The sequence below is a fragment of the Vipera berus genome, assembly GCF_964194415.1.
Source record: "Vipera berus genome assembly, chromosome: 1".
In the NCBI taxonomy this organism is placed as follows: domain Eukaryota; kingdom Metazoa; phylum Chordata; class Lepidosauria; order Squamata; family Viperidae; genus Vipera; species Vipera berus.
Window position 1 is genome coordinate 195,820,243 of NC_138202.1, and position 18,274 is coordinate 195,838,516.

General features: G+C 38.7%; 1 protein-coding gene across 8 annotated transcripts in view; it reads left to right on the forward strand.

Moving 5' to 3' along the window:
- EHBP1 (EH domain binding protein 1) overlaps positions 1 to 18,274 on the forward strand; it is a 304,632-nt gene that overhangs the window by 185,061 nt on the left and 101,297 nt on the right. For all 8 annotated transcript variants that reach the window (XM_081344185.1, XM_081344189.1, XM_081344187.1 and 5 more), the window contains 2 exons: positions 7,780 to 8,646; positions 10,642 to 10,785. In XM_081344185.1, coding sequence (XP_081200311.1) covers positions 7,780 to 8,646; positions 10,642 to 10,785 — 1,011 coding nt within the window. The remainder of the gene's footprint in view (positions 1 to 7,779; positions 8,647 to 10,641; positions 10,786 to 18,274) is intronic.

Here is an 18,274-nt window from a genome sequence, read left to right on the forward strand (position 1 = left end):
AATTAAACCTCCCAGACCATACCTCTTGAACACATTAAGTCTGGTTTGTCATGATTTGTAACATTCATGACAAATGCTGGTTGGAATTTGTAGGCCATCTTTGTAGTCCCTAATTAATAGAGGGAGCAAAGGAGAGAAAGTACGAGAGAGCAGTAGGTATTTTTATCATCCTATTTTCCTTAATAATTTAATTATAAATAAAAATATCATTGTTCAGTAATTATCTTGACTCAAGGCTTTCTCGGCCTTTGCTTTAATATGAAAGACTTTACTGGTGTGGTTATAATAAGCTCTGTTTTGACTTTAGCTTTTATTTAAGAAAGAAGGAGAAGTAGAGATAAAACTTCACATGGGCTTTTATCCACCACAGTCAATTAAACTAAGCAGTAAGGTGCATTGCATTTTTATAATATGCAGAATATGGAACAATTTTTTATTGTTGGAAACAAGATTTTTGTAAGGCAAAAATATTAATGAAATATTGTCTGATAGTATTCTGGGTCCAAGTTTATAATCCTCAATAATATTAGGTAATTTAATACCCTTTTGATTCAAAGGAAATTAGTTCAGTGGTTTGAGACTCAATCTAAGAATCACAGAAAGACAGGTTGGTACTTAATGCTGCTTTTACTACTCAAGACACTCATTGTAGAAATTTCATATTTTAATTTCCATACGATTCCAGAGCATTGGCCTAGAGGGAATCATTTAAAAATTGCTCATTTTCCACTTGATTAGACTACAACAAAACTAACAGCAAATCAATTTGGTTTCTTTTATTCACTGAATTTTTATTAGATAGTGTGATTTTCTACTTTTTTAACTGATCATTTTTTTAAAGATTTAGCACACAACATTCAAGTTTCAGAAGGAAAACTAGCTGTTTCACTTCCCCCTTCTTCCTGCAGTGAGCAAATTGAGAAATATAGGAAATCTATGTGACAAATGATGTATTCCTTCTGCTACCCTATGTATGGATTGCATATGTCTTCTCCATTATAAAAATCATTTTCCTGAAAATAAGTCATTAACTGCAGTTGCAATAACATATATGCCGTCTTTTTTAAAAAAAAACATAATGAAGGTTGAACTAGAACCTAGAACTAGAAGGCTGAATCGTTTTCAAAATTATATTTAAAGCGTCTAGTAGTTTGCTTTTGAACAAATATTGTGAAATCAACAAATCAACTTTCATTTATAAAAAATTGTGATTAGGAAAAAATGAAATTAATACTGCAACCCTCAGCCAGCTTTTCAAAAGTAGCATTGGTCTTTATTAAAGAAGCAATTGTTTTTGCTATGCTGTGTGCATCTGTTCATATATATTTTCTTTCATCACTTTGCAACCCTTTGCTTGACAGCCCTACAGAGTGAGCTTCCTGCAGATTTATTTCCTAGTCTCACAGAGTTCTGTCTGATAACCTGTGTGTCCTTGATGGGAATGAACACAACCCTGGGAAAAATTGCCAATAATATATAGAATTTATATTATGATTGTATTATCTATTGTTAATGATTCCACCTAACCAATTAAAATAATAAGTGATTTTTTTAAAAAAAAATATCCTATATGTTTTGCCCCATAAATTGACATAAGGAAAAAGAAGTAATTTGATGGGTTCTGACTTCAGCTGCAAGCATTTAGTTCAGCAAAACATCAACTTCAGTAGCAAAAGAACATTGGCAGAGACTTTTTTTAATTATATGTTTTATGAATTAAATAACTTTTGATATTAGTCGTTCTCTTTCTCTATCTGTCTGTGTGTGTGTGTGTGTGTGTGTGTGTGTGTGTGTATCTCCTTAATAAGACTAAAAATGCGAATCCTGGGTGTGTACATCGAGCACCAGGATAGAAAAATAAACAAACTGTTTAATATGCAAAACACTTAGCTTTCGTTGGCCAAACTGCCAATGTCATCAGAGCAAGAATAAGAGATCCGGGAGTTTGCCTATATAGCCGGCTGCTTTTGCACCCTGCTCATTGAGCGGGTCACCGGTCTATTGACTTCAAACGCCATAGCGTTTCTAAATGTCCCACATTTCTTTGCGTGCTTGCAGGATCAGAAGTTGTTTTTTTATTCATGGTCGCTCCCCTGGTGAGCGTATACACATCAGGGAGCTGATTACCCAGCCGCAGTTGTTTTGTACCTCTCCCCCTCTTCTTTGGTCGACCCTGAGCCTCAGTCTCAAGACCTAAAGCCAGGCATGTTGTGGATTCATCCTTCCTGGGGATTATTGTTGTGGCTACGCCCTCCAAATCAGGATCTAATATAGGGGATGTCCCAAAGTCTGACACAGGGCACATCTGGTAAGCAGGTAAAAGGTCTATATGACAGTTAATGAAGTTTTCGTCAGATAGTCATGCCTCCTTGAGCAACCGGCCGCCCTTGGTGTTATCCAAGGTGTTATTCTGGTGTTATTTTTTCGTTGGGGAGTGGCTCTTCAGGATGCATTAACCTGGCACGCAGGGTTTGGGCCGGTCTATGGGCAACATTGATATTGTAAGGGGCTAACAACCACACAGTAGCTTCAGACATTCCATTAATATACAGGAGTGTTGTCCATGTGGTCAGCATTGCTGATATGTTATCTGATTGGCTACTTCGAGATTTGTGTGTCCTGCTGTATCTCCTAACAAACTCAGCAGGGTAGCCGTTAAGCCTGCCTATACGGTATAGATATTTCCTCTCCTCGACTTTGGCCCTAACTGTATAGCAGTGCGAGCCGACCTGTCCAAACAATGTCCGAATGCAACTGATTTTGTGTGCCACGGGATGGTTACTCCTAAAATGCAGGGTTCTGTCCGTGTGGGTTGGCTTGCGGTAAACGGTCATATGATACAACTGTGGTGGGTCTTATTACAGGTGGGGATGAGACAGCATATAGGGCAGAGGTACAAAAACTATCCATATGGTGTAGTAACAACAACTTGCACCTAAACATTGGCAAGACGAAAGAGATGGTGTTAGACTTCCGGAGAAAAAAGGAGTAACCTGCCCCACTTTACATTGGGGAGGACTGTGTAGAGAGAGTTTCCTCCTTTAAATTTCTGGGAGTCTACCTCTGTGAAGATCTGACCTGGAAAGTTAACACAACCCAGGTGGCTAGAAAGGCCCAACAGAGGCTTCACTTTCTTAGGGTCTTGCGGAAGAACAGGGTAGAACAATGGCTAATGACCCTCTTTTACCGGTCTACTATAGAGAGTGTCCTCTCGTATGGTATTGTGGTTTGGTATACTGGTCTGACAGCTGCGGACAGGAAAGTATTACAGAGGGTAGTGAGCACAGGACATTGTGGGCTGTTCCCTGACATCACTGGATGACATCGCCAGGGCTCGTTGCCTTGGAAGAGTGAGGAAGATTCTCAGGGATGACTCACACCCTGGACGGTATCTCTTTACTCTCCTACCATCCGGTAGGAGATATAGGAATATAGCCAGCCGTACCAACAGGCTGAAAAATAGCTTTTATCCGTGGGCTGTTAGGCTTTTAAATGGGACATAATCTTATGCAGAATTGACTTGGGAGGCCGGTGTGTGGTGTAGTTGGTTCACATGGTGTGGTAGGATGGAGGGTTTGTTGTCACTGTGTGTTGGGGAGAGAGAGCACGGGGGGAGGCTCAGCTAATCTCAATGTACACATGTTGTACTTTGACAATAAAGGTTTATTATTATTATGGAGAGTGGCATTGGATTGACGACTGACTAGTACATCCAAAATGGCAAGAGAGCCGTTGGCTTCCTCCTCAGCAGTGAAACGGATGTCCGGATAGACTGAGTTCGGTTCATCCATAATTTGACAATGCTGAGGCCATAGCCCGGGATAACACCAAGGGTGGCCAGTTGCTCAAGGAGGCATGGCTATCTGACAAAAACTCCATTAACCTTCATATAGACCTTTTACCTGCTTACCAGACGCTCAGGGGATGGGAGGAACGATGCTATGACTTACGACGGCCACAACGAGCCTGCTCTTTGCAGAACCTGAACAACGCTGCTACAGGCAGAACAACAGCGATCCCCAGGAAGGATGAATCTTCAATGTGTCAGACTTTGGGACATGCCCTGTATTAGATCATGATTTGGAGGGCGTTTGAAGTCAATAGACCGGTGGCCCACTCAATGAGCAGGGTGCAAAAGCAGCCGGCTATATAGGCAAACTCCCGGATCTCCTATTCTTGCTCTGACGACGTTGGCAGTTTGGCCGACGAAAACTAAGTGTTTTGCATATTAAACAGTTTGTTTATTTTTCTATCCTGGTGCTCGATTCTTTTCTTTCTAACACACATATATATATAAATCCAATATTATCCCACACAATCGTGTTATCTCCTAAGACATTTCTATAATGTAAAGCTACAGTCCTGAATTTACTTTTTTCAGTAAAACTGTTATTGAAAGTAATAGAATCAATTTCTAGGCTTATCTGTAAAAACATTAATAAAAAAGGAGGCAAAAATATATTTATAGTTATGTCAGACTTTGACCAACATGTCAACATGTTTAGACAGATTATTAGAATAGTTCTGGTGTTTTCATTGATTTCAATTGATATTTGTCATTTATCTATCACCACCTGTCAATAACAATTAATATGCACCATTTATTTGTTTGTCTGCAGAATGTATCTGGCATTTTCTTCAAGGTCTCATAGCATCAAAAATAATTTAATGAATAACTAGAAACTATGTGCTAAGCCAAAGTAAATAAACAGATAAAGATACATTTTATTTTTCATCACATGAGGGTATTTTTTAAAATCAGAATATTTGGAGGTTTGTGGAATCTTGAATTTTAACTTAGGTAGGATTTAAAATTTTGCTTCAAATTCAGGTTTTTCTAATCTATCTTTTCCCAGAAATCTGTGGCACTCTGCTGCCATCTGGCGAGCATCCATATTTTTCCATTCTAGATTTGATAGCTCTGCCAGTAGAGGATGAAACTCTTTCATCACCTAATATAGCAGCTGGCTATTTCTGCTGTCTGGCTGATCCATTTTGAAGCAGTTATAATTTATATTAAGGTTTTTAGAACAATACCCAATGCAATACAATGCTGCAATCTAACTTGAATGGCGTAGAAACATTGTACACTGGGAGTTAGACAGTTCTCATTTTTGCAGGAAAACAACCGATGCAATATAAAAACTGTAGCAGATTAATAAAATTAGTTTAATTTCCAACACAGCACCTCTTCCAGACTGAGAACATAGTCATTAAGGAGAGAATGTTCAATAATAATGTCAGGGTTGCAAACTAAATTCAGAATTCTCAGACATAAGTTGCATTGTATGTTAATTATTCAAAACAATCTGGGTTTTCCCTGTTTCTCAAAGACAGACTGTGGATTTTCATATAGTTTTCTTTTAATTATTAGAAAGACATTTTGTAAATATAAAAATTTGTGCTGTTTTTCACAGCAGTACCAATAAAGCTGAAGTTATGCCCACAGTCCCTTTGGTAAAACCTTTCTTGAAACACAATACTTTCCCCAACTTTGTCTTGGTTAGTAATAATTACCTGTAAATTGAGAAACAGCTGTGATTCTCCAAAACTAGAAAAACTTGATGCAAGTACATTCTTTAATGGAATAGGAGTAGTAGAGTTGGTCTCGTTTTTAGCTTAAAGCTCCGTAGCAGTTTGATAGACATGAATTAATCAGTGCCTATTCTACAAAGGAAAAATAGGGAGGAAGATGGATGGATGGATGGATGGATGGATGGATGGGCAGACGGTTTTACACAGCACAGATGAGCTGTTGTTTTCTGTTATACAATTAACCAATCCAAGCTAAATGACAGCAATTTCATGGCTAATAGAAGGCTGGTCAGCTAGCATAAATCCCACAATGGATTAGTATCAGGTTTCTTTCTATCTTTGTTATCTTAGTTTCTTAGCTTAAAAACCAGTCTGCATGTCCGTGGTTTTTTTTTCCCCTTTTCTCCAGCTACAGGCTATTTCTTTAATTGCTGGGGCTTTGTATCACTCTAAACTCTGCTGGATAGAACAACATCTATTTTAAAATTTTCTGTAATAATAATTTCTAGCAAAAGATTACAGCAAGCAGCATCTTCTCATTATTGGATTTTATTTTTTTATCCCTGTACCTGACTGTGCACCTTTTGCATTTGCTGCATTGGTCCACATGGGTAAGGGGTTCTGGTCTGCTGAGAAATTCTATTACATCAGTAGAAAAACATCATTGGGACTAACCTCCAATACTTATAGCATTACGAGTGAAGTTACACCTATATATTGCAAGACTGTTTTAATGGACGTGTGCATTAGGGTGGATTGTGCCATCTTACATTATTCTATCCGAGAAGGTTAAATGCTTTTTCTCTGCCTCTTAAGATATCAAGAATAGAGCCTACTCTTGTCCCTATCCACACTGGGTCATCCTGCATTTTATATCTTGATTACTCTATTCTATGCATCACTTTCTCTCTCATGCACACACACACACACACACACACACACACAGAGAGAGAGAGAGAGAGAGAGAGAGAGAGAGACAGACAGACAGACAGACAGACAGACAGACAGACAGACAGACAGAGAAATTAGAATTTAATTTATATATACCAGTCTTCCATAATGGAAAATATCCAAATTGGCTCACAATGCATAAGGTATATGAGCAATATCAGGATATAGAAATAAAAGGAATTCCAAGAGCAATAACACATTACAAGCATAATGTCAGTGTAATATTCTGAAAGTCTGGTTAAAATCAAAATTTTAAAGGTTACTGAGCATATAGCCCAAATGGAATGAACATCATCTTTGTTTTGTGATTGCTCCAGGTCACCTCAGTTCTTAGCTGAATTCTCACAGATTGGAGCATGCAATTTTTTATTTCAGGTGAGAATACAAAGAAGTGTATTATCCTCTACACAAAAAATGCTCCTGAATATAGAACATTTGATGCTAGGGAGAATGGTTAAAACCTTTGCTACATTCTTCATGTGAAGACACCTTTTTTCCCCAGGCAATCAATCAATAAACATTTTCCAGCAGTTAAAAATAGTAGAATCATTAAAATGATACCATCTCATTTACTAACCATGTAAAGTAGTTTTATAAGAGAGTCAAGTGTGTCAAAAAGATGGCAATTCCTTCTTGTTCAAACTCAAAGCCATATTGAATCATCCTGTTTGAGCACTTAGAAGGTAGCCTTGCCTCAAGTTGCCTTAAAGTTCAGGCAGTGCTTTTGGTGTCTGGCATTTTGATTCTCCTACAATACCTGTAAAGTATTGTCAAGATCCCAGCGACATGGCATGGAAATTTAAAATATGGCTTTCATTGTTAGGAGTGTTGGACCCAGATAGCTATAGGTGGTATTTAGGGTCAGTGGCAGGATCAGTCAGTGAACCTCCAAAAGGCTTGGGTCATAACTAACAGTTCAAGTGTGCTGATCCCTCCTGCTAGACCTGACAGCAACATTAAAGAGAGGAGAAATGCAAGTTGAACTCTTCTGACTGAAAGACTCATTTTAAACAAGTGCTTCTGATTTTAGTCTATTTACATGTGTACTTTGAAATTTCTATATTTTTTAATCAGTACTTGATTTGTTTTTAGGATTGTGCTCTATCTTAAACAAGCCATTTTACTGATTGCATCATGAGACTTTTAACGGCAGCAGTTTCTTGTCCATGTCTCATTTAAAGCAATTAAATGGCAATTAATTTCAGAATCCTATGCATCTCCTGACAATTATCATACATTCCAGGAGTTTTATATATCAAAAAGACTAACTCTGTTTTTGCTTCTTCTTTTAAGGCGTACGATGGATTTGCTGGCTTGGGAATATCCCGGCTACTGGAACCTTCTGACATGGTTTTGTTGGCCATTCCTGACAAGCTGACTGTTATGACCTATCTGTATCAAATACGGGCACATTTCAGTGGACTGGAGCTAAATGTAGTTCAGATTGAAGAAAACAGTAGCAAAAGTACATATAAAGTCGGTAACTATGAAACAGACACAAACAGCTCTGTTGACCAGGAAAAATTCTATGCAGAACTAAGTGACCTAAAACGAGAGCCAGAACTGCAGCAGGCAGCCTTTGTTTTCCAGAAAGACCCAGTATTTGTAAACGACAGCAGAGTTCTAGAGTCAGAAAGAGACAGAGAACTTCAAGACACAGCTGAGTCACAAAATTTGACCTCTCCTCACAGGACTATAGGTGATGCACAGCAACCACAAAAGCAAGAGGGAAGGGTTTCGGGAATAGCAGAACCTGAAAAAAACAGTGCAGCACAAACACAGCCCTTGTTGGGAAGGAAAAAGCTTCTCAAAGCAGATACTCTAGACCTGAGTGACCTCGTGCAGATCAGCGATCTAAAAAGGGATGCACTTCCCACAACTATAGATGAGGATATTGACAAAAAAGGACATCAGAACTCTGACACTGCCATTTGTTTCTCAGAACCTGCAAAACAGGAGCACCTCAGCCTTAAAGACAGTAGGAAATTGGATTCTGAATTACACGTTGAAAAAACAAATTTGGAAATGGGAAATAAATCTGGATATCCCAACAATAGGGATATGGATATTAATAAATTAGATATGCAACTGGAGACTAAGGTAGAGTTTGAGGCCAAAACAGTGATACATCCAAAGGATCTGCCTGGAAAAACTGCACAGGTAAGGAATCAGAAACTATTTTCACAATATTATAACTTCCATTACAATTTCTCTTGCAATCAATTTCAGTAACATTTTGTTTCGTCAGAATTATGCTAGGGGAGGCTAAGGGGCCATTTTCAGCAACAGATAAAGATATTACTTACAGGAGCGATCTAAAAAAGATCTACTAGTGAGATTCCTCTCCTGGGTCAAAATTCTTCCATGAAGACAGCATTTTTTCCATAGTTGATGAATCTGGATCTCACCTAGAGTTGTCTTAGTCCAGTGGGAATGGAAATACTCATTATACTATTTTTTTAAAAAAAAACCATTATTGATATTCCTGTCTGCCCTGTTAAGTATCAGATTGGCGTGGGGAATTGCTGTTTGCCATCTCAAATACAAATGGGGCTTCAGCAAAGATTTGACTAGGTAAGGCAACAACTGGTTCCTACAATCATAGTGACCTAAGCAGATTTTCTAGGAAAAGGGTTTAGTGAGGTGATATGGAATTTTAATACTGTGAAAACATAAAGAGGACTGCAAACTGAATGTGGCTCTTCTTCCATTCTCCCAACAAATGGAAGCCTCATATCTGGCCCCCAATTCTGATTGCCTTTTATTCAAGAAACCCAATGAAACTGCCTCAGAAAGTAGAGATACACAACGAGGGAACAGTCTACAGTTCTTTCCCTGAATGCTAGCCAGAGCACCATCCCCAACTAGGAAGGGAAACCACCCTCTTTTATTTCTTGGGGAGCTTGACATCAAGGTTGGTTGATTGGGATCGCTTTCCTTTCCTGAAATCTGCATGCCCTTGGCTCTGTTTTTCCCTCAAGTCTCTTCTCCTGTCTGACTGTTGAATTTTGTCAAACCGACTTTTTAAACAACTGACAGGAACAAATCCTCCCAAACTGACTATGTAACAGTCTGCAGTCATTATAGTTTTGCTGTGCACAGCAAGCTGATTTCTCTCTCGTCATCCAATTCCATCCCATGTTTCAAAGATAGGATTGCATGTAAAAAAAGAAATGCTTAGGAGAATTAGAATTGCTATAGAACGTTGGAGGATGCTTCTTGCTCTCACCCCAAATCTTTAATGTGTACATCCGATAATGTTATATCACAAAACCTTAGAAGACTTTTCTGGTAACTTCCTTGGTTTTAATAAGTCATAAAGAGGGGAAGACGGGAGATCTTTTCCCTCAACATTGACATGACTCCCTAACATATTTTGTAGCAACCATTCCATACACACCTATTCTTGCAGCTGGCCCAGACTCTCTTTTGCTTGAAGCAAAGCAGTTGACAATCTGGCACAAACCTGAACTAATGAGCAAGAGAGGCAGAACCAGTCCAACGCATTACAAGAAGGCTACAAATGCTTGGACTTCTTTTGGGGAATATTGTTGCCCTGTGGAAATTCTGCTAATTTACAGCTCGGTTATTTCTGATATAGGCCAAACAGGAAGGGGTAACCTCTGTTGCTCTTTGCTTGGCCCAGCCTCTTCACAATTGCAGTGGTTTTCAATTATCGGAGCTTTGTAATGTGTCCTATATTAGATAGGGAAGCCAGGAAGCTGTCTGCAGCTCACCAGCATACCTAGAATCCTCCTTCAATGGATAAGTCCCAGAAAATTGCTGTTTGAGGGCTGGATGGTGGTAGTTAAGGGGGGGGGGAATAAAAGTTATAGCTTCATTTCACCCTACTAGAGTGGAATATAGTTCTCCTCTTTAAAAAAATGGAATCCTGGCCTTGTTAACTTTTGGAATGCACTGCTCTGGATGCTGTAGAAACTTGTTATGGCCCTCTAGGTTAAAATGGATTTTAAGCCACAAGCAAGCAACCTTTCTTACTGCTCCTTGGTTTTCTATCTTCTATTTCTCTTGGAAAGTTGCCTGGAATACCTCTGCTTTTCTTAGCAGAGCAGTACAGTACCATGGGGTAGGTAGGCTAATTTGGGGCTTTGTTGTCTTTCAGTATGACATATTTCCCTTTTATGTATTTTGAAGCAACGGATGTTATCAAGACAAGAAGAGTTAAAAGAACGGGCAAGAGTCCTGCTGGAACAAGCAAGAAAAGATGCTGCTTTAAAGGCAGGAAACAGACAGTTCTCCAGTTCAGTCGTCCCAGGCCGCTCTAAGCAACTGACTGATGTAAGAAATGTTCATTATTGTGACTTATACAGAATTTGCTTTTATACAGTATTTGCTTTCACCTGTGTGTCTGGATAGGGGGATGTGTTTTTGGTTAGCGTACAGCAATACTGTTGCTGGTGTAACACACCAGGACAGCAAAATATGGAGAAGACAGCAGAGAATTATTTATCTATCCTACGAGTGCTGAGCATTGTCTTTCTCCTACCAAGAGCCGATTTATTTCCCTACTAACTAAGGCTAAGGAAAGATCGCAGGTCCGTTGAAAGCTGTGCTCTTTGAGTGCCAGCCGATTTAAGATACTGGACGGATGAAAGGCAAAGTTATCTGTCATGCTGCAGCATTTCACCCAATACTGTTTGTCCCAGTGACCCTCCTTTTATCATTAGAATGAATTATTCTGATGGCTAAGCAAACCTAGATCCAATGGGGAGGCAGGTGCAGTTGCCTATTGCTCCACCAGTAACCTCAGTGGTGACCTGAAGAGGTCTCTAATCTCTGGAGATGAAAGCTAATTAAATTTTTATGCAATCCTTCCCAAAGCAGAGATTGTCTATTGTGTCATTTCATGTGCTGTAATTTTGCAATTCTTAGCACTTGCACATGTGAAATTGTTCAAGTGCTGCAGCACTTATTTTGCTAATGACTACCGTTTGGCCAAAATCTTCTTTCAAAAAACGATTGAATTGTGTTTGCTGGGATAAATCGCCTTGCCCCAATCCTACCTGTCTCATCTTGCCTTGACTTGACTAGCATTTATCTGGATATAAACTGTTACGAGCTTTTTAATTACTGGCTTCATACTAATATTTTTTATCTATGAAAAATAATTTCTCTTCCATGCAACTGAGCCATAATTTAGGAGCATCTACCGTTTGTTAATTCTGTTAGGATGGCAGATGGTTAGGATAGTTCAGGGGTGTCAAACTCAATTTCATTGAGGGCCGCATCAGCATTGTGGTTGCCCTCAGGGGACCGGGTGGGTGTGGCCAGGGTGGGCGTGGCCTACTGGGTGGGCGTGGCTAGAGTGCATATGGCCTACTGGGTGGGCGTGGCCAGCTCTACATAGTTCGCATCAAGGGTGCCTATGGGGGCCTGGGCAGGAGTGGGACAGATCTGAGGGTCTCTGGCAGAAGGAGGGTCTCTGGGCCAGGGCCAAGGCAGTGGGGTCCGTTCCCTCACTGTTTCCAGGATGGCTTCGTGGGCCACATGAAACCACTTCGCGGGCCAGATCCGGCCCCCGGGCCTTGTGTTTGACATGTCTGGGATAGTTTATATTATTGTTTTGTTCCCTTTAACAATCAAGACTTTATATACATACAATGAAGTATTTCTGGAGTCCAAAACACTTGCAGAATAATGTCCTAATATAGTCAGTGTTGGATATAACCAGGGCTTTTTTTCTCATAGAACGCTCAGAACGGAGTTCCGGCACCTTTTTTTGATAGAACCTTGTAGGGTAGGCAAGGCAGGTTGTATGACATGTGTGAGTTCCGGCACCTTTTTCTTTTACAAAAAAAGCACTGGATATAACTCTTATGACATTCAGTCTTTATCATTTAGTTATTAACCTTCACAATGGACAGTCTTTCTGCAGTACTCTTTATCGCACACATGCACACGCGTGCACACACACACACACACACACACATATTATACATTCTCTGTGTTCCTTAATTGTGCCCCCACCCACCTTTGCCATAAACCATGTTTCTTGGGAGGGAATACATATTTGCTAATTTTGTTCATAGTGCTGTAATCTATTTATTAATGTTCTATTAGTAACTAAGAAGGAGAAGAGGAGTTCTATCATTAAGATTATTTAAGAATAATATTTTTTCTAGTACGCTCTGGATACATTTATTCCAATTTACCTTACAGTGAAAAATTAATTTCCCATTTATTTCTTTTCATTGATGCTCATTTGCTATTTCATGAAAAGAAATTACAGAATACATGTTTCAGAGTTGGTATCTGCCTTTTTCTTTGTGTGTGTGTGTGAGGGTGAGGGTGGAGAAGAGCACGATCATTAGTGAGAAAAAAAAATGACCAAGTGACCACAGAGGCACTTAGAATTCTGTGGGAGAATAGGAAGGAGGAAGAGTAAGAAGCGCCTTTGAACGACTTTGATTGATTCGTATAGTCCTGCCTAAAGACAGACTACTTCAAGAAACGTCTTCACTTGGGGTAGTCTGTCTTTAATTCAGAACATGGGAAATGAATTTTGTGCTAAATGGCACTAAATCAGACATGTCAAACACAAGGCCCGGGGGCCAGATCCAGCCCGCGAAGTGGTTTCATGTGGCCCACGAAGCCATCCTGGAATCAGTGTGGGAACGGCCCCCACTGCCTTGGCCCTGGCCAAGAGACCCTCCTCCTGCCAGAGACCCCCAGATCTGTCCCACTCCTGCCCAGGCCCCCATAGGCACCCTTGATGCGAACGATGTAGAGCTGGCCATGCCCACCCAGTAGGCCATATGCACTCTAGCCACGCCCACCCAGTAGGCCACACCCACCCAGGCCACACCCACCCAGCCCCCTGAGGGCAACTGCAATGCTGATGCGGCCCTCAATGAAATTGAGTTTGACACCCCTGCACTAAATGAACAGCACAGAAGTGCTTGTTTTGATCTATGTTTGTATCCAACATAGGAGTATCCATATGAATCTGCCTATTTGCTAAGATTATGAGTCGTCCTTGTTAGCCCTTATTCCTGGTCTTTTGAGAGGCACTACCTTATTCTGAGTAACTCCCACCTTGTAAAATACCTTACAAAAATGAGAAGTGGTTTACTTTGTAGCTTCAAAAGTGGCTTAAGTACTTACTTTAGTTGGCCATTTTCTGGAATTATAATGCATGCTATTTTTTACAACATAAGTTACTTTTATTGTTTACCCTTTGGTTTCTATACATTTAGCCAATGGTTAGAACTGATGTATTAGTTTTATGATGTTTTTTATATATATATAAAAGGCATTGTTGTAAGGTACCTGGAGGCTTTAAAACTAAAAGGCATTTAGTAAGTGAATGAGAACGTTGTATTCAAATTAATTAATGCATTCATATCAGTAGCTCAGTTCTTCTTAATTTCTCCTGGAGAGGGTGTGGGATGCATATTCTTGAGAGCTTTTGTCCGATTAGTCTCTAGGAAATACTAAACGAACAGTTCCTTTGGCTGTGCCATTCAGCCAAGTTAGATTTAATCATTTTTAGTCATCCACTTATTTCCTTTTCTGTTCAGCTCTTCTTATCTCTTTAAACATTTCACACATGTGCAATCATCATCATAATAGTTCAGTGTTTTGCAAGGAGTGATTACCTAACAAGGAATGATGTAATTGAAGAGATTTATAAAAAATAAAATCTTCTTTGTTCTGTTGCTGTCACAATTTCAGCGGCCTTTCTTTATTTAAAATGGGAAATACCTAATTGGTTTCAAAATTATTCCAACTATTTGGTTCTCCCACATTAGCCTGGATCGGCATTTATAAAATCACAGGAAATGATATTTGAGTTGCTTACCTGTCTGAGATAAGCTAAAGGCAATTAAAACATCTTAAAATAGCTGATATTAGTAGTGAAGAGGTAACCTAGCATAACTAAGGGTGCATGCTTGTCAAAGTTATTTTCCCTCTTTGTAAAAGCAAAAACTCTTTGATGCTGTGAGAATTGCATATGTCTGCTGTTAATGCTGGGTTAGAGAAAAACCTGTCCTCAGATGTGTGTGTGTGTGTGTGTATGTGTGTGTGTGTCTGTCTGTCTGTGTGTGTGTGTGTGTCTGGAGAAAGGGGGTCTGTTGCAAGGACAAACCCCTTGTTTAAAGAAACGTGCTTCATTTTCATATTTCATCTCTTCCTGTTTCTTTTCTTTTTCTGGTCAAATTAGAACAAAACAATTTTCTTCGGTATGTGCATGGTTGTATAATTTCCCTACATTCCACTATTATATATCAGATACTGTTCATGCTACTGCTCTCTAGCATCAAGTCCTTTACAAAGTCTTAGACGATTGGGTGGGTCCTACGGTATTGTTAGAAATTTTATTTCAAGTGCCAGCTTATTTGGTTATAAGCTGGTCACCTTTTATTGTTATCAACTATTGTGATATTTTATTATTCTAGAATTCCAGTGCAAAGATAAAATTCAGACAAAAATAGATGTGAAGAACTTCCACATGCATACTCACAATTACTGTTCTGAGTAGATGAAAAATGGAGATGTGGGAGACCAGAAAGGCTGAACTGAACAGCACAATTTTTTCGAAGCATAGCCTATTTTCTTCATAAGAATAACCTAAACTATATTGTAAATGCAGGTTATTGTTTCATAAGTAACAAAAAACAGAAAAGCGATATCTGGACTCAATTTGTTGGGACATTTAATTTATAAATCACCTTGCATTATTTCTTCCCAATACAGCAAATGATGGTCTTCTTAATTGATAATATCCCCCCCAAGCTGCCTGTCAAAGGCTGCTGTGTTATTCTTCATTCCAACAATTTGCAAAGGGAGGTAGACATTTAGTGGCAATTGCTTGATCATTTTGCAATATTAGCATCAATACAAAATAAAATAGTACTTTTTACCTTTCTAGAGTCAAGGAATGTCTAAGATAAAGATTTTTCTTTGAGGAAATACTAGCCTATTGGGTTTAGACACTGACCCTACCCAAACTTTATTACCTAGAAATCAACAGTCTTGTGAGGCTTAAGGCATCTTAGATTCTTCTTGAAAAATTGGTAATTGTATGGAATTTGGCCGTTTAAAAATATTGTTTAGTTTAATTGTAGATATTGTGGCATTGTTATGATAGGCCATGGCAGCAGGAAGCACAAAATGATGAAAACAGCATCAAAGTTTCTCAACATTATCCATCCCTGCTATTTTATATGTGCAAAAGAGGTAGAATTTACATTATAGCACAGCTCTGCTCTCGCCATTTTACCAAAAGAAGCCTGCAGGTGCTAATGAGCCACAGTAGAGCCACATAGCCACTCTACTATGCTCTGGAACAGGGGTGTCAAACTGTCAGCCCGCAGGCCGGACGTGTCATCCGGAAGCCGCGCCCACCCCATTGCCAGCAATGGCAAAACTGTTCCGATACATTGCGTGACATCACGTGACATCGTGAGTTTGACATGTCTGCTATGGAACATAGCCCAAATTCTTGGCAATTGCATATTGGAAGGTATAAGCAAACTTATTTTATTTTTTTAATTCCATTTATATCCCGCCCTTCTCCGAAGACTCAGGGCGGCTTACAAGCTTAGCAGTAGCCTTCATTCTATGTATATGCCTGCTTATTAGGGCTTTCACACACACCCCAAGCGGCATTATTACAAAGTCAGCTTAATTGCCCCCAACAATCTGGGTCCTCATTTTACCTACCTCGGAAGGATGGAAGGCTGAGTCAACCTTGAGCCTGGTGGGATGCGAACCTGCACTAATTGCAGGCAGCTGGTGTTACTTACAGAATCCCAAAGCTTCCAGAAACATTCTCACAAAACTTTAGTGGAACAAATATAAATGTAGAAGGGGCAGTGGTTATATTTTGAAATTTAAGAAGGATGCTTGCTTCCTCAGTGTCAGTGCACCATTTAGAGCGAAATATTTCCATATTAAGCTTGTTTTTTTATTCATTTCAAGTTTTGCTCCAAAGCCATGACCACTACTATAAAACAAAATATAATTATATTAGGGGAATGAATTTTATCACTATGAATTTTACAGCAGGAAAGACTTAAAGAGTTCGATATTTTCCATTGTATAAAGGTCATTTGGGCTTCATTGGAAGAGGCGTTGAAATTGTTTGAGACAGAAACAAGTGATAGATCTTAATGAACTTATGCCAGTTGTGGTTTTGATATTTCTAGATTTAAGCAAAAATCAGAATAAAACTTTTTAGTTTACTGTAAGTTTTTTATAGAAGTTATAAAATATATTTTATAGAAGATATTTCTCCTTGTCTAAAAAATAAAGTCACTCTTTTTAAACAACTTTTAAAAAGCACTGCCAAGTTCCTAAATTACTAGGATTTAGATTATCAATAATTTTTCTAAAAAATGAGAAAAGTAAGAAAATACAGCTGGCCACTATCAGTTAAGCCTACAACAGACTTTGTGTCCTTTCTAAACATATTGATGGATGAGATTTTATATTATGTCAACCTTGCCCCTTTGATGGTAATTGGAAAATATTGATTTAAGGTTGGAAATCTAATCTGTCATGCTGATAATTGTCACCAGATTTAAATATGATCCCCAGATTGCCTTTACATTACAAAAGAAGCAGTTACCACCACCTAATTGATAAAAAGGTTGAACATTATTTGATAATCCCTGAGAGCTCATAACTTATTCACTATTAGCCATATTTGTCTTCCAAATAGACCCCTAAAAAGCTGACACATGTAGTTTAAGATAAGAGTATTCACCATAATATGATTATGACATTTTTTTTTCTGCCCCGTTGTCTTACGTGAGAGTAAATAACAACTTATGCAGAGGAACACTTAAAAATAGTGTTCCGATTTTGATTAAAATAGTAATATATATAGTCTGATTGATACATTTTCATTGAGAGAAATGATCTTACACTAATATTGTATCGAAGAACGAAGGAGGTTTCTAATATTCTGAATGTTTGCGCTGTCTGATGATCTTTATTCTTTGTACTGTGCTATGGGGACTAACATGAGGAAGGGCAAAATACATAATTTACAAACGTGCAGTTTGGCCTGTATATCTCCCATATGTACATGCCCTAATTGGAGAAGGAGGCACTTATGCAGAATAAAAATACATGTTTAATATTAAACCACTTCTATGTAAATCAAGATTAGTCCTGGAAATACATGAAGTAATTAGTTCTACAACTGACTGTTCTTGTTTTATATAAAATAAGCAAAGCTGTCATTACTTAAGTCACAGCAGTCATAAATTGTTTTATTATCAAAAACGTTGAGTTGTTTGAACTCTGCTTAGCATCTGAGAATAACAAAAATGCTCACCCAATTTAGCAGTGTGTTTCTAAATGAGATCATGCAGAAGCTCCCTAACCTAGATCCAAAACTTACATGTTTTCCTCTTGTTTGTCCTTTAAAGACTGGCAAGGAAGTGGTCTCTGTTTCCAAAAGATCCGTGTTGTAAGAACCCCTCATTTTTTAAGCACTGGGGATGCTCTTTTTGTACTGCAACTAATGACCATAAATGTTTATGCCTGGCTGTTTTCATTTCATCCCAGAGCCATATGTTTCATTGCATTTCTCAGCATGCATGACAGTAGAGTTTAAATCTTTATTCATTTCATTTTAAAATGTTTCTTTTGTTCTCCTTATCATGTTTCTGGCTTTCCCAAGGATATGTGCTTTGCCTTGAACAAAAAGTCACATGTGCATTACTAATTGTGTGCCATTGTATTTACATTTCCTAGTGGTGGCACTGTGAAGCTACTAATTCTTTTGCTTCACTTGATGTAAAATAATCTGAGC